This window comes from Harmonia axyridis, chromosome 4 (genome assembly GCF_914767665.1).
Source record: "Harmonia axyridis chromosome 4, icHarAxyr1.1, whole genome shotgun sequence".
Lineage (NCBI taxonomy): Eukaryota > Metazoa > Arthropoda > Insecta > Coleoptera > Coccinellidae > Harmonia > Harmonia axyridis.
The window spans coordinates 882,026-897,479 of record NC_059504.1 but is presented as its reverse complement, the minus strand read 5'-3'; the positions used below and the strand labels follow the sequence as shown (position 1 = coordinate 897,479).

Sequence of the window (15,454 nt, the reverse complement as noted above, 5' to 3'; positions counted from 1 at the left end):
TTTCTGTAACGAGATTCTTTGTATGTTCGAATATGTTGTGATACCTGAAGTTTCGCAATTGTTGTGGTAATTCCCTTTTTCATTATACAGGGCGAGTCTTCGACTTGTACCTTAGAACATTAATAAGAGGAACGGAAATCGCCTTGTATAACTGATGCATTTGTTCAGATGCCAACATTCGTCACTCCTTGTCTGACGGGACACTATAGCAGTAGCGTAACATAATTTGATTAATTTCGAAATTATCAATTCATGCTCAAAAATAGTTTACAATGTTATTTATTCATAAAGATTCTTTCGTGTTCCGAAAGGGTCAATGTTTTTTCCAGTATACTGATTCAGCTATTGTGAAGTTATGAAAAAAGGATTCCTGATAAAGCATTTAACAATTAAATCAGTATTCTCCACGCCTATTGCTCGCAAACACACAATCGGCTAGCTCGATTGTGATTGGTGACACTAAACTTCAATCTCTCTTTTATTCGGGATCGAGCACAAATGTTTATTTTCCGTTCCTTCTATCTATATTCTAAGACTAAGATCTCATCTTCCATGTGACCCTAAAGAAAAAAGTCTAAAGGAGTTAAATCACAAGATCTCGGTGGCCAATTGTGATCGCCTCTTCAAAAAATAATGCAACAAAGAACTTTTCTTGCAAAATTGCGATTGTTGCGTTGCTTGTGTCATGTAGTGCCCTTTCATTGAAATAAAAATTGTTCACATCAATATCTTCCAATTCCGGCCATAAAAATCATATCTCGGTAGCGCAAACCATTCACCATAACAGTTGCACCAGCCTTCCATCTTCCACGTGACCTTAAAGAAAAAAGTCTAAAGGTGTTAAATCACAAGATTTCGGTGGCCAATTATGATTACCTCTTCTATAAATAACAATTGCTATTGTTTCGTTGCTTGTGTGGCATGTAGAGCTGTCTTGTTGAGGAAAGCGTCGTCTAATCAATATCTTTCAATACCGACCATAAAAACAATTAATCATATCTTAATTCCAAAATCATCGAGGAATAGACAATTCTGGGTTGTCGCCAACACTACAGCGGCTATATTTTTGTTCAGTGATGCACACGGTTTCGATTCTTCACATCACTAACTTGTCCCAACAGCTCAAATTTTTCCATCAGTTTCGCTATTGCCAGTCGAGGCGACTTAAAAGTGTTTTAGTTCTACGAACTGTGACTGCACCACTTTTGTGGCGAATTATAACAATTTCAGTGCGTTTTTTAAGCGTGTATCGTTCCATGTTTAGTAATGGCGTAGGTATTACTTATCGAATATCAGAATATGACAGCTTCAAAAGTGGCAGCTGCCCATATAGCTGACTATTCAAAATAAAATATCTTATTGAAAACCCTGAATATTCGATAATTTGCTATTTATTTAATGCTGAGAATTATTATTTATCGTGTCGATCACAATAAAGAATAGAATTATTTGAATCAATTCAAGAAAATGACCATGAAATCAATTATAAATTGAGACGAAGACTGAGGTAGCTTTCTCAAGTTGTGTATTTTTCACAATTTTTCCGCATCAGAGTTCGAGAAACTTATCAAATTTAATCCATCTATTCGAATCATACTTAAATCCCAAGTCGATGAAACTTCTGCACAAATTACAGTTTCTAAATTTGATAAGTTTTCGAATCATAAGTTTATGATGGGGAAAAATCGGCTTCTCCATGAGTTTTTCGAACTATACGGTGATGGCGGAAAACCATCAATTCATATTTTATACCTTAGATTTTTTCTTCATTCGTGTGTTCAATATTATGTATGTTATTATAGTTGATTCAATCATCCTCAATTAAATAATTGCCTAGAAGCGCATAATGAACAATTTTAACATTTCGATACTTCAGAATAGTTCAAAATCTCGATCACTCAATTCTTGCGAACCAGTTTTATGTAAACCCGCTGTATATAACCAGATATATCAAAGTAAACGTTTCAATATACGCCTCAAATTTTCTTCCAACAAATGACTTTCCGTCATCTTCACCACCGCCTCACCCTGTACTCACTGAAAGTAATCCAATCCCGATCGTAAAAGGCTCGGCACAAAAACGACATCCTTCCATCAAGGACTCTCCTACGGCCGTTCCCCAATGTCAACCGAATCCGATCGCCTCGAAATCTAACTCGATGGACGCGATCGACCTGATGCGTTTCGCGTCTGCATCCTGCCATTATCGCGAAATTGACCAATTAGCTCTCGTTTAAACCATCAGGCCCGATCCCTGTCACCTTGAAGGGAATCCGACAGATGATGACGGCCGGTCTCTCTCCTCTCACGTTCAGTCAACAATGTCGCCAGCCGTGACAGCGGCACTGGCCGTTCTAAGCCTCTGTCCACTCTTCGCCCATTGTCTCGTCGATAACGTCAACGTGATCTGGTACGAGAAAGACAGCCGAGAACCGCAATATTACTACCGCTCCAACCAAGACGTTCCAGACGGTCTCAAGGCCACGACGAAGATCATCGTCAACCAGCGCATCGCCAGACTTCAGCAGTACAGCTACGAAGGCTTCGACAACCTTACGGAGCTCCGCATCGACTTCTGCAAAGTCAAGGAGATCGAGCCTGGAGCATTCGACCTCTTAAAACCCCTGGAAACTCTAACATTATGCGGCAACAACATCGCCGAAATCGACAAGGGAGTCTTCAACAACGTCCAAGTGCAACACCTGAACCTCTCCAAGAACTACATAACCTACATCCACCCACAAGCCTTCGACAACATCACCTCCTTGCAAAACATCGTCTTAGACTACAACCAGCTGAAGTGTTGGAGCTCTGCATGGTTTCGCAATACCCCTCTCCTCTTAAACCTCTCCTTTCGCCACAACCTCTTCGAGGAGCTCCCAGACAACGCCTTCACCAACTTCCGCACCGAGATAAAGACCAACTCCTCCCAACTATCTCTGGATTTCGGCTACAACAGGATCCATCTGATCCACCCTCGAGCCTTCAAGTGCGTGGACAAGCTGGACGTCTTGAATCTGGAGTACAACAAGCTGTTGATGTTGAAGGTGGAGACCTTTAGGAACGTGACGAGGATTGGGCATCTGATCCTGAAGGGTAACCCGCTGACTTGCTTCCCCAAGGAGCTGCTGTTGGTCATCTTGGCGAAGGTGCAGTATCCGGCGATCTAGAGGGCCGGGGTTTCAACGTGCAGACACTGCCATCTGAAGTACAAATTGATCGTTCATTGTGTTCAAATATGTAGATGTTTAGTCGACCGAAATAGATGTGTATGTTTGTGTTTTTTTTGTCCTCGATTTGCCTCAAGGTGGTAATCGAAGTATTTATTTATTTGTTTATTTTTGATGTAGAAGTTATATTTGACGGTCAGAGTTTGATGTGACGTCTGTGAGAATAAAATATTAGTTGTACTTTCGAACTTTATTGAAGGTATTTGTCCATGCTGAAATTACAAATATTCGATGTCATACTACAGATATTTAGGTTCGCTGAATCGTTCATTACTTCTATAAAATTTGCTACATAGTTTGCTATAAAAATTTTCCTCGATCAGTTCATGTTGTGCTTTCTTATAGCATCAAGAGCTCATACTCCAGGTGTGCGAGACTTGAATATTTCTCATAAATTATATTGTTGAATTAAAATTTTTCGTCTAACAGTCTGAATAATATTAATATCTATCAAATACGCTGTAATTTTCAATAAGATACCTATTGTTCAAATAAAATTTCTTGAAACCGTTTGTGGCAAAAATAATATGATAATTAAGAGGAAATATTCGTCCAGACAAAGTGCGTATTTCCACAAAAATACCTACAAGCAAACAATATTGGTATATTTTAAAATTAAAAGTTGCTATTGACTTCCGAATTGAAACCAAATTTTCAGTTTTCATTAAACTCTCCATTCAATTTCAAAATGACTCCACTGACATTTATTTTGTCAATTGTTTCCAGTAAGTTATACTATTTAATCATGGAAAGATACACGCATCAACAACGTTGAGAAATTGTTAATCTATCTATCTATATGTTTTTTTATCAAAATCAGTGCTCATTTGGAAACACTAACTTGAATTTCAGAAGAATTCTGAACGAATTCATATTCAGTTAATTGACTCACTTTTCGTCGTATTATAAACAAATTTGACAGTGGTACCAGATACGGCTTAGTACTCGGTGAATTATTTTTGAATTTCTTATATTATTTGTAAATGAGCATTTATTTTGATCAAACAATTTGAGAATTTGTGAACGTTGTTGAAGCGTATATCTTTCCATTATCAAATGGCATAACCTACAGAATCCAAATAATATAAGGAATGTCAAAAATATTAGATACTGTTGCCATTATAACCATTTGAAATTGAATCATTTTTATTGGAAAATCAGTTGAATTTAAAATTGCATTTACTTAAAATAATCATCAAAAATAATGTCATAATGAAGTACACCTAATATAAGTTAATCGTAAAGTTGTGTGGTTTCCTATAGCGCATGAATGACGATCGTTCGACAGTTCCTGAACAAAGCCAGAACTTCTTTCGCATTTTTATCTATATCAATGAATGAGGGATTTCTTCGACATTCAAAATAATAATTTATGAAAAAAGATATTCAAAGAAGAATACTCGAGTCATATATTTGTCTGTAATATAATACATAAATGAAATGAAAAACATTAAAATTGATGTATAAAGCAACCCAAATTCCTTGTAATTAAATAGATTATCATATAACTCAATCAGTGAAGTTAATTTTGCGAAAAATTCAAACCCAGCGTCGAAAAAAACATCAGAAAACTAATTTGAAAACAGCCTGCATCCAAATTTATTGCCGAGCCGCAGAATGTACCTTTACAATTTTGAAAGGCAATATCAAATGCCCCACAGGACAACAACAGCTATAAATATTAAAGTTTCATTATTCAACGCTGGGTAAAATTACTTGGCGAACATTCGTATACAACCTGCTGTCAACTTAAATTGAATCGAGAACAAAACACAGCCGGTAGGTAGCGTTTTGTAGGACGTATTTCCCTTAATTGATGGAATTCGTGTTTTACGGAAGGGATGACGTCATGTTTTCCTTTTCGTTAGACTTCCGCATTCGCCGAATTAGGAAGGCCATTAGCATAGCGGGTCATTAAAACTCACCTCACATCAGTCGCCATATTCGCCTATTCTGCTCACTTTCGAGCGCATACGGGCACTACAGATCTGAGGGGCACGCCATGGATGCGGTAAGGGATGCAAATGTATTTGGCATGAATGGTGCCGACCTACATCTGATTATTTTTCCGAAAAAATTGGTTGATGTTTGAAGTTAACCTAGTGACACAATGCTTAAGGGCTTTCGTGTGAGGATTGTTCGACAGATTTTTGAAATTTCAGGCTTTCTACCCGAGATCTAGTAGGTTTTCAAATGACATTTTGATTACTAAAGGGTGTTTTTTTTAAGCTATAGAACTGTAAATTGCAATAAAACAATGATGGATTATTCGATTGACATGAATTTTATTGATCCGCAAGATGATCTTGTGGCATTACATTTTAAATATGATTTCTGGCATATGACCGCCACGGCTGGCTCGGATGTAGTCCAATCTGGACGTCCAATTTTCGATGACTTTATCCAACATTTGTGGTCGTATATCGGCAATAACACAGGGAATGTTGTCTTCCAAATGGTCAAGGGTTTGTGGCTTATCCGCATAGACCAATGACTTTACATAGCCCCACAGATAGTAGTAGTCTAGCGGTGTTAAATTACAAGATCTTGGAGGCCAATTCACAGGTCCAAAACGTGAAATTAGGCGGTCACCAAACGTGTCTTTCAATAAATCGATCGTGGCACGAGCTGTGTGGCATCTTGCGCCGTCTTGTTGGACCCACAGCTCCTGGACATCATGGTTGTTCAATTCAGGAATGAAAAAGTTAGTAATCATGGCTCTATACCGATCACCATTGACTGTAACGTTTTGGCCAACATCGTTTTTGAAGAAGTACGGACCAATGATTCCACCAGCCCATAAAGCGCACCAAACAGTCAGTTTTTCTGGATGTAACGGTGTTTCGACATACTCTTGAGGATTAGCTTCACTCCAAATGCGGCAGTTTTGTTTGTTGACGTAGCCATTCAACCAGAAGTGCGCTTCATCGCTAAACAAAATAAAATGGACGTAGTGCGCGATACGTATTCCGCACAGAACCATTATTTTCGAAATGAAATTGCACTATTTGCAAGCGTTTTTCAGGCGTGAGTCTATTTATTATGAATTGCCAAAGTAAACAGAGAATAAATCACTTGACAGCTGTTAAATCGGTCGCCATCTTGAACAGTAATGCCAACTTAAAGTTATATACCTCGAAAAAAACACTCGTTACTAAAAGAATCACAAGGTCTGTTCTGTCTGAGTTCTTGATCACTCAGGAATTGAAGAAAATGAAGAGATCAACACACTTGACAGAAAAAGAGCACAAACTCCTTCCATTGGCTCAGAACCTTTCTGTGGTATAGGTAAATCTACCTAAAACAAAGAGTTTCAGGAGAAAGAAAAACAGAGAGACCACTCTGGTAGAATCTTCCTGGGTTGGATTATTCCAATAAGTTTCTTCGAAACTTTGATACTGCGAGATTTAAGAAGTATTTGGATTTTACTAAGAATATGCTGCACCTCCACACTGGATCCGCTCTAGGGTAATGCCACCTCAGGTAGCACTTGAAGATAATGAGTCTAACAGAAAACGACAACTGCAGATTCTGCGTGGAGGAGGAAGAAACTTCGGCTCATTTGGTGACGAAATGCCTTGCTAACACAAAAATGCTTTGGAGAAGAGACTTGCAGAAGTAGGAGCTAACCTTCTTGAAGCCACTACAGATACAGGAGTTCGTTAACTCTGGAATTGGAGGTCCAATCAAACCACCAGCTCAAAAACCTCACCAAACAGTGACACGTTTAGGATGGAGAGACTTTTAAATCATAATTTTCCGAGCACCAAAACACAATTCTACTTATTAACGCCTCTGAGGAGGTGAAAATGGGCTTCATCATTTAAGATGATTTTTAGATGAAAATCCAGATCATTTTGATGCATTTCAAGTTGTTCTTGGGCGACTCACACGGTATCAATTCTTCACCATCACTAACTTGTCCAACAGCTCAAAAAGAAGGAGCTTCAAGACCACTCAAAAGTGATTTAATTTTGCTAACTTCCAAATTGAAAACTTTCCACCATTTTTGTAATAACTTTTAACAATATTCTTATGGGTTTCTAGGTTCAACCTCAACCCTTCTTAAAGTAGAAATAAATAAATATCAGTGCATTGTTGAGGCGTGTATTGATCCATTTCTAGTAATAGCATAGTTTTTGCTTGTCAAATGTCAAAATATAAAGCTTCAAAAGTGCATGTTGCCCAGATAGCGGGCAATTCAAAATGAAACCTCTTATTAAAAACTCTTCATAAGTTTCAAACCTTGTAGCCTCCTCAAAATAATGAATTATTGGCAAAACCACATCAATTTTTATATTGAAGACAAGAATATCTAGTCAAACCTGCATCGCTAAGCCTCCTTCACCACGTTAATTTCAATCAATGCGCTAAAACCAGCTCAACTTTTTTCGCTGCGTACTGATAATTATCAGGGAGCAGTTTTTCCAGCATAAAAAAAAAATCCATCGGCTTACGTAATGAATCGAATTCATCGAATACACCCCGAGATAACTCATCGAGCATCTGACGAAATTGCTTTACCAGAGCTTTGGGATCGGATAAATTGTATCAAACAGATCCTCAAGGAGCTGGAGATGGTCCAATCCCGCGTTTCCCTTAATGCGATAAAGTGTTTTACAAATGAAACACCAGATTGGGGTTTACGTTGGTTTCCAGTGTGTTGTTTCGAGCATAAAAGCACCTATTGCCAATCCTGACGTTCTGCCTGATCGAAAACTTAAGGTTGCTTCCATCCAAGATATTATCCCATGCCTGGCTTTCACCTCTAGAGATTATTACGTCCCTCAGGAGATCTCTGGAAATTGGAAAGTTTTTTAAGGCATACCTTCATATCTGGAATTGAGAGATTCAATTTTTAGTATGCAAATTTTACTAATGGAAATTTCAGGAAGAAGAATCTAAAAATACATACTCGTTTCACCTTATAACAGAAAAGAAGGGTAATGAAGATGAAAGATAAAGAAAAGGAATATCATTGCAGAGGAATAATAATAAAGGTTTGAAGTGCTTCGATGCATTTCATTCAGGAAGCTGACTAAAGTTAGTTGTCGAAATTAAATAACAGTTATTCTATTCCCACTTCTCAATTATACAGGTTTTTCCAGTAGGATGAGGAACAGAATCAGCAGAGGATATTTCCTAAATCAGACCTTTTTCTTGCGCCCGGTGCATTTCCAGAACTGAATATCATTCGGATTTTTCTCTCGGCGGTAATTCTAGAAGTGTACTTTGCATACTGTTCGCTCTCCACAAAATTTTCAGCTGTCGGGAATATTATGTAAAATATCCAACTTTCAAATACGGCTTACGCTGTAACTTATCCGCAAATTTCATGAATAATTCGACTAAACCTTGCATTCAGCTGAACGGTAGAGAATCTTGCATATTAATGTCAATATGTTAATTTCATTCGTTCAATTCGGATTTATCAGAAAAAGAAGGTTCTTTCAGAGGAAGAGATTTCGAAGGTTGGATGGTTGTTCAAGCTGGGAAATATCAGAGGTTTTTGATGTTTTCATTATACCGCAGAGGTCTCCCATTATATTTTAGATTGATAAAGGATGTTTTTTTCGAGGTATATAACTTTGAGTTGGCATTTCTGTTCAATATGGCGACCAATTTAACAGCTGTTAAGTGATTTATTCTCAGTTTGGTTTGGCAATTCATCATGAATAGACTCACGCCTGAACAACGCTTGCAAATAGTGCAATTTCATTTCGTAAATAACGGTTCTGTGCAGAATACGTATCGTGCGAATTTTGTTTAGCGATGAAGCGCACTTCTGGTTGAATGGCTACGTCAACAAACAAAACTGCCGCATTTGGAGTGAAGCTAATCCTCAAGTGTATGTCGAAACACCGTTACATCCAGAAAAACTGACTGTTTGGTACGTTTTATGGGCTGGTGGAATCATTGGTCCGTACTTCTTCAAAAACGATGATGGCCAGAACGTTACAGTCAATGATGATCGGTATAGATCCATGATTACTAACTTTTTCATTCCTGAATTGAACAACCATGATGTCCAGGAGCTGTGGTTCCAACAAGACGGCGCAACATGTCACACAGCTCGTGCCACAATCGATTCGTTGAAAGACACGTTTGGTGACCGCATAATTTCACGTTTTGGTCCTGTGAATTGGCCTCCAAGATCATGTGATTTAACGCCGCTAGACTATTTTCTGTGGGGCTATGTAAGCATTGGTCTATGCGGATAAGCCACAAACCCTTGACCATTTGGAAGACAACATTCGCCGTGTTATTGCCGATATACGGCCACAAATGTTGGAAAAAGTCATCGAAAATTGGATGTCCAGATTGGACTACATCCGAGCCAGCCGTGGCGGTCATAGGCCAGAAATCATATTTAAAATGTAATTCCACAAGATTATCTTGCGGATAAATAAAATTCATGTCAATCGAATAATCCATCGTTGTTATATTGCAATTTGAAGTTCTATAGTTCTAAAAAAAAACACCCTTTATTAATTTGGTAATTGATCATTATTAAAACCAGTATGTTTTTACTACCAAAAGAATTGGGTATTAATATTATTGATAATTGAAACCCCACCTTCATATGAATATTATACAGGAGTTTCTAATAAAAGTGATACAATTCAAGAAAAGAAACAATTACTTCCAACAATTATTTTTACTGTTAGTTTCCAAACCATTATTTTTCGAACTGTAATTTTCAAGTTATTTTTTGAATCGTTTTTTTTTCATACCGTTATTGTTGAAACTGTTATTCTAACAAACCGTTATTTTTAGGACCGTTATTTTTAGGATCATTATTTTTAGGAAAGTTTCCCAAACAATAATTTTTCGAACCGTTATTTTTCGAATAGTTATTTTCCAAACCGTTATTTTGTATATTCCTTTCCAGATTCCTAAGCGTCAAGAAATGGCTCCTGAGGAAGAAACATCAGATCGAATTGGCGCGCAAGAGAGGCTGGAAAGGCTACTGGGTCTGCCTGAAGGGCACCACGTTGCTTTTCTACCCTTGCGATTCCAGGGAGGGGCGGTCTGTGGAAGCTGCCCCCAAACATCTGATCATCGTAGATGGCGCCATTATGCAACCCATACCGGAACATCCAAAGAGGGACTATATCTTCTGTTTGAGCACTGCATTCGGTGACGCTTATCTCTTCCAGGCCCCTTGTCAGGTGAGATTTTGACACGTCGTTTTGTACGTTTATGGCGTAAATAGGTTTGGGGCTATTGTGTGGGATATGACAGATGGGTATTTTCCTCTAGAGGGATTATTAGTTGAGATTCCACGCTGTTGTTGTGTATGAGCCAACTAGGAGGTCTAGTCTAGTTTTGATTATCGATAATTCAAACTTGATTCGACTCATTGTGTTACGTCGTCTTTTTATCAAATAACATTGGTCCTTCGAGCAGGATAACAAGATTATTTGATAAAAAGACTACCGGGCTGATCGATTGGAAACTACAGACATTATTTTATAAAAAGACGACGTAACACATTGGCTTGTCCAGTTTGGTGTTTTTAGAATTTTGTATTATATATAACAGTTCTCTCATGATTGAATTCTTCTCATAGGTTTATTTTTTATTTAAGAGCTTACCTGAGTTGCTTGAAGAAAACACCATCGGTCTTGGTATTTTCTTCGAGTCACTCAGTTAAGTTATAAATTAGAGACAAATTTATGAATCGTAATACCACAAGAGATTATTTTGTCGTACTATGTCTGTCTCATGGAGTAATGAACATAGATAGAGGGAGTATACGCAATTTTTACATGTCCCCAACATGGTTAGATTACGTTGTCGGATTGTGATATATTTTCAAATCCACAATTTTACTATATCCTTATGAATGTATATTATATTGAATGAAATATATTTATTTGAGTGATTCCCGATTAAATATGCAAATTTGAATATTTGGAATCCGATATTTTTCCTAATTGTCGAATTTATATTAAGCAGAATATTTATTTTTATCTGTATCTACCTGCTGAAATCTAAGGTTTGGCAACTTTTGCTCTTCTAGTGTCATCGGTTGTCTCACGTCGTTTGGCGCGCTTGAAGTTTTTTTTTCTGAATTTCTTATATATTTAGGTATTTATTTCAATATATTTTGTGTTGATATGAAACTTTGATTCACTAAGGGACATAAGAAGTGCGTTCTTTGTGGAGAAACTCGCGAATTGAGTAGAATATCGTATCAGTGATATGTTTTCATTTCCGCGCGCTTTATGTCAAATTTGATAGTTCATGTTGGGGACAAGATGCTTACTGAAAATGACATATGCTCCCTCTATCTATGTTCATTACTCTGAGGTCTGTCTTCTATTTAATAACTTATTTGATCCATAATGATAATTATACGACTGATAAGTATATCGATTTATACATACTCAAATAAGTTAGACCAAGACGAATGGTTTTTTTTCAGGCAACTTGACTTATAAAATTTAAGGCAGTCTTATGAGAAAAATTCATCCGCAAGTGGAATACTATTGGTCTATTCCACAAATAAAATCAATGTCTAAAAATTCGGGAATTGTATAATACGAACTTGGCTAGGGTTCATGATAGGTTCATTTAACAAGAGTATAAAATAGTTGAAAGTGACGCAAATTATTCAGAAGACTTATTTCTCAATTGCAAACTTGAGGTCGTCCAGAATCCTTGGGAGATGTTTGAAGCAACCTCACAAGTAAAAATCACAGAGGTTCTAAACTGAAGAGCTTGGAGGCTACTGAAGTTGTTCGTGCAAAGAAATCACCTCCTTGCTGAAATCAAAAACTCTCAGAACCATGTTCTTTTGGCACAAAATATTCTGCCCACTGTAACGCTTCAAGACTGTCAATGATTTCGAGAAATATCTCACTTACATTGGAATTTTCCATCGTGAAATTACAGACAATATTTCCTGTTTTCCAGGTGGAACTGGAAAACTGGGTTAACAGCATCCATGGCGCATGTGCAGCAGCTTTTGCTCGGCATCGTGGAAAGACAGGGACTTTACATTTGCTGCAGGAGGAAATATTCAGACTGGAAAAAGCAATAGAGACGGTAAGTGGAACCTGATCTCATCTATGTAGGCCTTGTTACCGAGTCTGGTTGCTACTTCACGTAATAGTCCGGGAGCTAGTAACAGATATACATGACCAAGTTCCTCTCAAACGGTAATTAGTAGAATGCATCAGGTAATAGTGATAAAAAGCCTCGTGAACGTCAGCTGCGACTCTGCTGGGGGGGAGAGTGGCGGCAGTCCTCCAAACACGAAGAAAAAATAAATAAATTCAGTCATATCTTCCCAACTGAAAATTTGTCAAATTGTAGCTAACCCAATATCTAGACGAAAAAATACAATCAGCTGGCTATAGCATGGTGGATTATATGTCAGCTGGTGCCTCAAACATGAAAAAAAAAATATTTTCAATGACAGCTCTGACAGCGACTCTGATAATGAATCAGAGAGTGCCACACTCGCGAGAAAAGGACTTTCTCCACATGTTGCACAATAATATTTAGTTACTTCCACTCTCTGATTCAGTATCAGAGTCGCTGTCATAGCTGTCATTGAAAATATAATTTTTTTTTATGTTTGAGGCACCAGCTGACGTATAATCCACCATGCTATAGCCAGCTGATTGTATTTTTTCGTCTAGATATTGGGTTAGCTACAATTTGACAAATTTTCAGTTGGGAGGAAATTACTGAATTTATTTTTTTTTTCTTCGTGTTTGGGGGGCTGCCGCCGCTCTCCCCCCCAGCAGAGTCGTAGCTGACGTTCACGAGGCTTTTTATTACTATTATCTGATGCATCTCACCAAGTATCTCTCGAGAGGAAATAATCAACCAAATTTGCACCTGGCTCCCGGACTATAAAGCACTATTGAAAGTTTCCAGTCCGGGACTGGAACACCAATTCTGACAGAACTGTCCGAAGCATTAACCACTTTTCGAACGTCTAAAATTTAAGTGAAAATCTATGTTAAAATCAACTTATTCAACTCGGTGCTTCTCTCCCTTTCATATAATTCAATTTGAATTCTTACCCAGCGCTGCGTTTCCTTTTTAGGATCATAGTTCTCGAGTAATAAAAATGAAAAACCAAAGGCGTTAATGTCGGCATTACGGTTTCACGAAATCAACCCTTCGAGAGAAATGAAAACTTAAGAATCCTGGCCGGAAGGAATTCTGCTCGGGGAATTCAACCTCGCGGAAAGTTCTTTGAAAGCCGTTTACAGAGTAGTCGATTCTTAACATTCCCAGAAGTGCTCACTTCAAAGGGACGTTCGCGATATTTTATATCGTGAATACGCTTCTTCGATTAAGTATTTTAAGACTTTCTTAAATTTGCTGGGCGTACTTCCTTTATTCACTAAGAATGAATGTGTCGGTGTTCGCAAGCGTTGTAGTGTTTTATTTTTACACTTGAATCATTTTATCAATCTTTATTATCATTCATATATCATTTATCTTGTATAGGGTATTTTTTTTCGAGGTATATAACTTTAAGATGGCATTACTGTTCAAGATGGCGACCGATTTAACAGCTGTCAAGTGATTTATTCTCAGTTTGGTTTGGCAATTCATCATGAATAGACTCACGCCTGAAAAACGCTTGCAAATAGTGCAAAATAAGATTTCCGTTGTTCCCGATTTTCATGAGCGAATTTTGTTTAGCGATGAAGCGCACTTCTGGTTCAATGGCTACATAAACAAATAAAACTGACGCATTTGGAGTGAAGCTAATCCTCAAGTGTATGTCGAAATACCGTTACATCCAGAAAAACTGACTGTTTGGCGTGCTTTATGGGGTGGTGGAATCATTGGTCCGTACTTCTTCAAAAACGATGATGGCCAGAACGTTACAGTCAATGGTGATCGGTATAGAGTCATGATTACTAACTTTTTCATTCCTGAATTGAACAACCATGATGTCCAGGAGCTGTGGTTCCAACAAGACGGCGCAACATGTCACTCAGCTCGTGCTACAATCGATTTATTGAAAGACACGTTTGGTGACCGCCTAATTTCACGTTTTGGAACTGTGAATTGGCCTCCAAGATCTTGTGATTCAGCACCGCTAGACTACTTTCTGTGGGGCTATGTAAAGTCATTGGTCTATGCGGATAAGCCACAAACCCTTGACCATTTGGAAGACAACATTCCCGTGTTATTGCTGATATACGGCCACAAATGTTGGAAAAAGTCATCGAAAATTGGACGTCCAGATTGGACTACATCCGAGCCTGCCGTGGCGGTCATAAGCCAGAAATCATATTCAAAATGTAATGCCACAAGATTATCTTGCGGAAAAATGAAATTCATGTCAATCGAATAATCAATCGTTGTTTTATTGCAATTTAAAGTTCTATAGCTCTAAAAAAAACACCCTTTATGTAACTTCAATTCATCTGAAACAAAGGAGTTTTTCAATAGGAATGAAACAATCTGAAATAGTTATAATGGCAACACTGTGTATTGTTCTTTGACATTTCTTATGCCTTTTTGCATACAATGAATAGTGAGTCGATTAACTGAACAATATCGTCTATGAATTCTTCTCAAACTTCAGTATTCAGGAATGTTATATTGATGAAACAATTCAACAATTTCTAAAAGTTATTGAAGCATATTTCTTTCCATGATTGAATTGCATAACCTACTGAACACAAATGAATTAAGAAATATCGAATAAATAATACACAGTGTTGATATTATGATTGGATTGGAGGTATTAAGAAAAATGAGAGATTCTTTGTCTAATTTTAAGAATAGTTATTTATAATACAAGTGCAGAAGGCATTGATATTCTGAGCCTTCTGTACGAGTATTATACATTATTTTCTCTAATTCATTGCATTTTCATTGAAATTAATGAAATATTTCCATAAATATATTTTAGTGATTTTTGCATTGAAAAATGTTGGTTGGCAGAACTGATTTCTTTAAGGCAAATTGATGAATTGACAGATAAAGCCGTGGCGGAAAGTTCGGAGTACCAACATAGAATAATAAAATATAACCATGAAAACTGTGCGTTTCTGATATATTCTCGCACGATTTTGTTCTACAAGATGTGGAAGAATGAACGGAATAACCACAGAATTAGAAAAAATAAAGTTCTATAAACATGGATCCACAAACCCCCTTGATCTCCCCCTAGCTACAGCCTTGGCTCACGCCATTACTTATAGGGAAAGAGGAGGAAAAAAAAAAAGAGATGGGCT

At 37.5% G+C, this 15,454-nt stretch overlaps 2 protein-coding genes across 3 annotated transcripts in view; both read left to right on the top strand.

The window, feature by feature from the left end:
• LOC123678839 overlaps window positions 1-15,454 on the top strand; it is a 91,262-nt gene that overhangs the window by 48,675 nt on the left and 27,133 nt on the right. For both annotated transcript variants that reach the window (XM_045616080.1, XM_045616081.1), the window contains 2 exons: window positions 10,123-10,402; window positions 12,153-12,284. In XM_045616080.1, the coding sequence (XP_045472036.1) occupies window positions 10,123-10,402; window positions 12,153-12,284 (412 nt within the window). The remainder of the gene's footprint in view (window positions 1-10,122; window positions 10,403-12,152; window positions 12,285-15,454) is intronic.
• On the top strand, window positions 2,274-3,410 carry LOC123678841 (carboxypeptidase N subunit 2-like). Its single transcript, XM_045616082.1, has one exon. It carries the CDS (start codon window positions 2,322-2,324, stop codon window positions 3,168-3,170), a length of 849 nt encoding a protein of 282 aa, XP_045472038.1. The 5' UTR covers window positions 2,274-2,321; the 3' UTR covers window positions 3,171-3,410.